General features: G+C 38.3%; 1 protein-coding gene across 1 annotated transcript in view; it reads right to left on the bottom strand.

The window, feature by feature from the left end:
• Positions 1-649: 649 nt before the first annotated feature.
• Positions 650-6,125, bottom strand: part of RAI14 (retinoic acid induced 14) — a gene marked incomplete at its 5' end in the record, with an annotated part of 13,528 nt that continues 8,052 nt past the window's right edge. Inside the window, 5 exons of the mRNA XM_009703987.1 lie at positions 650-1,001; positions 1,257-1,322; positions 2,908-3,057; positions 3,864-5,369; positions 5,878-5,996. Of these exons, the coding sequence (XP_009702289.1) occupies positions 924-1,001; positions 1,257-1,322; positions 2,908-3,057; positions 3,864-5,369; positions 5,878-5,996 (1,919 nt within the window). The remainder of the gene's footprint in view (positions 1,002-1,256; positions 1,323-2,907; positions 3,058-3,863; positions 5,370-5,877; positions 5,997-6,125) is intronic.

Below are 6,125 nucleotides of genomic sequence, written 5' to 3' on the forward strand. Positions count from 1 at the left end.
TACAAAAAAATTCATTAGAGGGCCAATAAAAATATACTGAAGAGAAGATCTTTACAAAAGTGAGGTTAGGAAGTACGAGGCATTGACATTCACTGTAAACATCCTGTGTTCACGAGAATCCCTTGTCTAAAGCATATGTTCTGGTTTTGTTCCTGAGCTTCATGGCCAACACTTGCATAGATAGCTAAACCTATCATAAAGGGTTATTTATACAGATGTTTCTGAACTGTTTTGTACAGAACTTCAATAAACTAATAATTCTACCTTTTGAAATAATTTCATTCCACTACCAGGCAGTTCAAGGAAACTATGAAGCGTGGTATGATTTTTGTGTACTCAGTGCACTGGATGGGCTGGGACAGCTACCTTGTGGTGTGTTAATCTTAAATAATGTTACACTAAGAAGTGTAGCTGCTTGATGTTCTGGCTTAGCATAAATACATACTTCCGCTCATTGCTGCTCTGCCAAAGACTGCATACGGCAAAATGTCAAGAATCTGAATGCTACAACACCAAGCAACTAAGTCACTCGCCAGTAACATGATGCAGCTTATAAACAGTACAGAAGACCTGATGGAGAATTTCACCTTTACCCAGGCAACACGAGTGCTTGCCTCTAGATTAATCTCCCTCTATTGGAGGAAGCTAGAAAGTACTTTCAGGGTAGACATGACACGGAGTGGTCTAAATAAAAAGTCTGAAGAACATACGTGCATTTTGGACATGAAAAGCAGGCATATGTTTAGTTACTGCACACACAAATGCACATGGGAAGTGGTAGAGACAAACAAATCCACCTCACAAACAGCACAATAACACAAAAGCAGCAAATTGCCAATTTTAAATCTTATCTTAAGGCAAATCTAGATAAACACCCATAACAGGATTAATAAAAATGGGGAGTTTTCCTTGGATTTTTTTGTTTACTTTTTCTGTGATTGGCTTTTACACATCGATAAAATTTGTTTAAGCACCTTCTGGACATCTTCATCCATTTGACCCTAGACAAAGAGAGAAAGAAGAAAAGATGATTGAATTCAAGCATCTCTCTGCTCTTTAAGATTTACAAACTGTTTCTAAGGTATATTAATTAGATCAATTTCCCAAAAGGAAGCAGTGTTAAATTTGTGCTTAAACAGTCATACCTTTTGGGTAGGATGTCTTAGATAAAACATGCAAAGTTCTTACTAGATCTGCAGAAGAAACATCTTTGATTAAAATACCAACACTGGGTAACTGACATTATGCAACCATACCTGCACAGCATAGAGAAGATGCATCCTGTAAACTGAGACAATTTCCTGATGTTGTTTCTTTGTTTCCTAGAAAACAGGTAAGTAGAAAGTCACTGAGCACTCAGAACCACTGAATTCAGAACTCCTCAACTAGATTTAGAGCGCTCTGGGGAATTACAAACCACAGTCTTATGCATGCATGGAAAACCAGCTCAGACAGTACTGTGCCACTAGCCATCCAAAACATAAGTTGCTCGGAAGCGTAGTCCACAGAAATACTGTAATTCTACCCATCTCAGTAAAAAGCTGGTGAGATGACATCAGTTGTAAGAAGCACTGAGCTGCAAAGATGTGGAATGAACACATACTCCACTTCTGAGCTTATCAGCAAACAGAATTGAGGAAAGCCGAGAATATTCTGTCAAATCAACCCTCAACCACAACTTAGCTTTTCCCTTAAGTCAGTGACCCATCTGCCAGCTAATGCCTTTCCAGGGAAGAGGAGGTGCTTACAAAAGTCTTAATCCATTAAATCCTCAGTTAATTACTATACATTCAAACAAGGAAAGCCAATCTCCTTTTTCATGATCATAGACTGCCACATCCCAGAAGCCATTTTTCCAGATAAACATGAAGCTCTTAGGAAAGCCAATGTACATGAAGGAAAGAATGCTTCTGTCTTGTTTTAAATCCTACCCACTTTCCTGATGTGTTGCATGTCTTTGCACTTTACACTACTTTGCTGGTCTTTAAACAGTGGGACATGAAGGGTTCTTTCAGAATTGGCAGACTGGGATAAGCAACAGCCTGGGCCTTTACACTGACAGGATGCAGTGTTTAAAACCGTCTGCCCACTTCTCCCCACTGCACGGGAATTTTTCTGGCCCATATGCCTATTGACTCTTCTTTCTCTCTGCTGGGGAAGGTAGGAAAGCAGACACCAGGTAAGCCATTTAGCATGTCAGGCTGGAAATTCTCCTTTCAGAGTTACTCCAGAGTTCTCAAGACAGGCCTCTGATGGGCAGTACCTTCTTTTCACCCTCAGCAGTGAATTAAAGTGCTCCTTTGGACAAGCAAGCTCTTGAAAATAGCAATTATGACTCAATTGAGCTTAGAGGACTGGACCTTTCATGCACAAATACAATTAAAAAATATATCTTTAAGCAGTTCAGAATTTCAGAGAATAACCTGTGCTCCCTATAAACAGATGTATTTGCTTGATTTGAACTTCATGCCTTCAGTGACTACTTTCTTCCAGAAAGTCTAACTTATTTTAGCTTCAAAACAACAAAAAGACCTCAGCTGATGAATGTTCTTGAGAAAACACACACATTCGCTGCACACTGGCCATATTTTTCACAAATCAGGGTCTCAGCAGCAGGTCTGGTCACTACATTCCACTACAAGTACAGAAACTTTGCTCCGCTATTGATCTGAGAAAATATATTGCGGAAAACAGCTTTCTCTAGTTAGACTGTTTCTAAAGAGCAATTCGTGACTTGCAGATTCCTAAATGTTTCAGAGAAACAGAGAAATTACAGAATTTCTGCATGAAAATTCCTTTCCTTGTACTCATTTACATGTTCCATTTTAAGTAAGGCAGAGTGAAGAATGGCATGCATATCTTTGGAGAACTGTGAATAATGGTGGGTTTACAAATCATCACACTTACAGTCAATTGGTTTTGCAACTGCTTCACTTGTTGCTGTAACGCCTCCAGCTGCTGGCTTTGTCTTTTGGGGGCACTGGTTGAGTAGGAAAGCTGAGAAAGGCTGTTCAATGCTTCTTTCAATTTGCTAACTTCCTTTGACATTTCATTGATCTAGGCAGGCAAAAAATAGGTTTTCATGAAAAGCTGCAAGGCGTACTGTATTCTTGTGGGTTTCATCTTGGGGTTATTCGTGACTTAAATTTAAGAAGTGGGGAAAAACAAGATGTAAATAAATTCAATGGACAAACAGAGAAATTATGTAAACGAAGGGTTACAAATACTTCTCTATCCCCCCTTCCTAGCCTACTCAATTCAAAATGCATTCTTTGTTCTGAAAGCCAGCAATATTTCCAAACAAGGATTACATTTACCACCTATACAAATACTGCCACTGAACAGAAGTCAGAAACATACGAAACATAGGCCAGTTGTTCACAGCTAGCAAAATACATAGCTTTTTATAAAGAAATTTGTAGTGACACATATGGCAGCTGCAGAGGAAAAAGAGTCAAGTCATGCTAAGGTTGAGATGATATAGTAAAATCAGAAAAATTAATTTTTGCTCCTTTCTGATCTTTTGTTTTCTTGTCTCCTCTGGAATCTCTTCCTGCTGTAAATCCCACTTCTTTGACTTCAGTTGTCTGAATAGCATAAACACAACCTAAGCAGAACTTAAAAGAGGTAAACTGAAAGATCATGCGTAGCTCCACAAGGGAGGGAAACCAACCGTAAAGTTAAATATACTGAAAACTTCTTTGACTTCGATATCTAAATTTTTAGATGGGCAGATGCACTCAGAAATTACTCCACTCCATGAAACTTGACACGACATTGTCTATTAGGTCACTCATTCACCACCCAACATGTTTTGGAGTCTGAACTCATGTACTACCCCTCCACTGGAGTGAATCACTAACCTTTTTATCTTTATCCTCTTCTAGTTTTGATGAGCTTTCAGAATATCTTTTCATTTCAAGAAGATCTTCTTGAGCTTGATGGTACTTTTGCTGAAGACCAGTAACCTCCCGTTCCTTTGCTTCAAGCAGAGTATGCATAACTTCCTTCTCTTCTTTCAAGTGCAAAAGTTCATTTCTCAGTTGCATAGCATCTAAGGACACATTTTCCTTCTCTTGGATTACATCCTTCAGTTTGGATGACAAAACACTAATTTCACCCTCTAGTGATGACTGGAGCTTTTCGTATGCAGCCTTGGGTACCATTGCTTGATCAATTGCAGCTTTTTCTTCCAGTAATTCCTTCTGTAAGTTTCTTACTTCACTTTCCTTGTTGGTAAGCAGTCCTTTAAGCTCATTTATTTCTTCCTCCATTTCCTTTACAGTATTTCTGAGTGCATTCATCACCTGATGATGTTCAGTAATTGGCAAAGAGTTTTGCTTCTGAATATCTAACAGCTGCTTTAGTTCTTTCGCTTCATCTAATACTTTTGTGTACTGGGATTTAATTTCTGATAACTCATTCTCTGCTTTGTATTTTAAAGAATTTGTTACCTGCATCAGTTTCTCATGTTCATCTCTAGGGATGTAGTCCAAAGTTATATCATCTAGAGTTTTTCTCTTCCTATAGTCTTCAAGCTCTGTTTGTGCTTCTTTGTACAACTGAGACAATTCACTAAGTTGTCTGTTGAGCTCATCTATCATTCTGTGCATTGAATCTTTCATTTCTCCAGCTTCAGCACTAGATTCCAACTGGGTCTGATTTGTCAGTTTGTCCTGTAGCCTTTTAATTTCCTCTTGCCCTTCTTTGTACCTCTCAATCAACAATGCTTTCTCTTGATTAATGTTATCAATAACTGAACAATATGAATTCTTCATTTCCTCACACTCTTCCACTGACCATTTGCTTGACACATTCTGCTCTCTTTCTTCAAACATCTTCTGTAACTCTCTCACTTTCTCTTTTTGTCTTTCACCTTCCTCCAACACTCTCTTCAATTCTTGCTTAAGCATTTCAACTTCTCCACCTGTAACCTTCAACCTACTCAGATCAGAACTGGTTTCTTCACTTTCAGAGGAAGCAAGACTCAGCTTCATCTGCCCTTGTACATTCAAAACCTCTTTCACAGCTTCCTCATACCTGTTTTGAGTTTCTTGGAACTTCAGGTTAAGATCAGAACCATTTTCTGAAACATCTGTGCTATTTAAGTGATCTGTTTCTGGGACTCTAGACTGGACTTGAGCATCTATGTGCTTTCTTTTGGCTTCAGAATTCTCTAATTTCCTCTGCACGTCCTTTAAATCTTCCTGGAGGTACTTAATTTTTACTTCACTGGGGCTTGTCAACTCTTCTTGAATTTGGGTGGTATTTAATGTAGATTTCAGCTCCTGAGCCGAGAAGTCATTTTGTCTGTATGCCGTTTGCTCAAATTCTGTTTGTGTTGAATCCACTTCTTTAGGTGTTCTTTCCTGTGCAAAAAGAAACCCAAACAATTACACAATAAAAACAAGTACATGATTATATTTTTTAGAATAGAGTAAGCAAGGAAATCTTGCCACGTCCTACAAAGACAGACAATTAAAGCACCATGGAAGAGAGTTTTAGAAAAATTCAAAACCCAGCTGCTCCCATTTAGTCATCTACAGTGACAGAAGGCAGTAAGTGCCAAGCTCCTCTGAAAGTCTGGGCTAATCTCCATAAGCTAATAATCAAAGCTATGCAAATTAAAATTCTGCTAACAGAACTGTTAACAACATCTTTTATAATGTGGTTATCATAATAAACAAAGTTATTCAGTAATTTATGGGAAAAGTGAGAAGATCAAAAGACTGATTTAAACCTTTGGGGTGGAGTGTTTCCATGATGTTTCTACCAAGCTCGTTAAATTCTCTTCACAGTACCTCTCTTTAAAACAGTAAGCAGCACTTTGTTCTGCTAGCAGATTAAGAGCACTAGAACAGCACAAAAATACACCACCTGTAATTTGTCCTGCAGCTCCTTATTGTGCAATGTCAAAGAAGCAATTTTTGCTTGCATCAACAGAAGTAGATCTTGCTGGTCAGCTTCAGAACTCATATCCAATAAACTATCAGCACCTTTCATGGAAAAAAAGATTGAAAAGCTTTCAAAAAGCTGAAATGCTAGCTATTTAGTTATTCTAATCTTTCAAACTAAACAGTTTGTTCCCATGACCACTAAGTGTAGTCAGCAAGCAAACTGCTCCT

Source organism: Cariama cristata, unplaced genomic scaffold (genome assembly GCF_000690535.1).
Source record: "Cariama cristata isolate BGI_N322 unplaced genomic scaffold, ASM69053v1 scaffold19327, whole genome shotgun sequence".
NCBI lineage: Eukaryota > Metazoa > Chordata > Aves > Cariamiformes > Cariamidae > Cariama > Cariama cristata.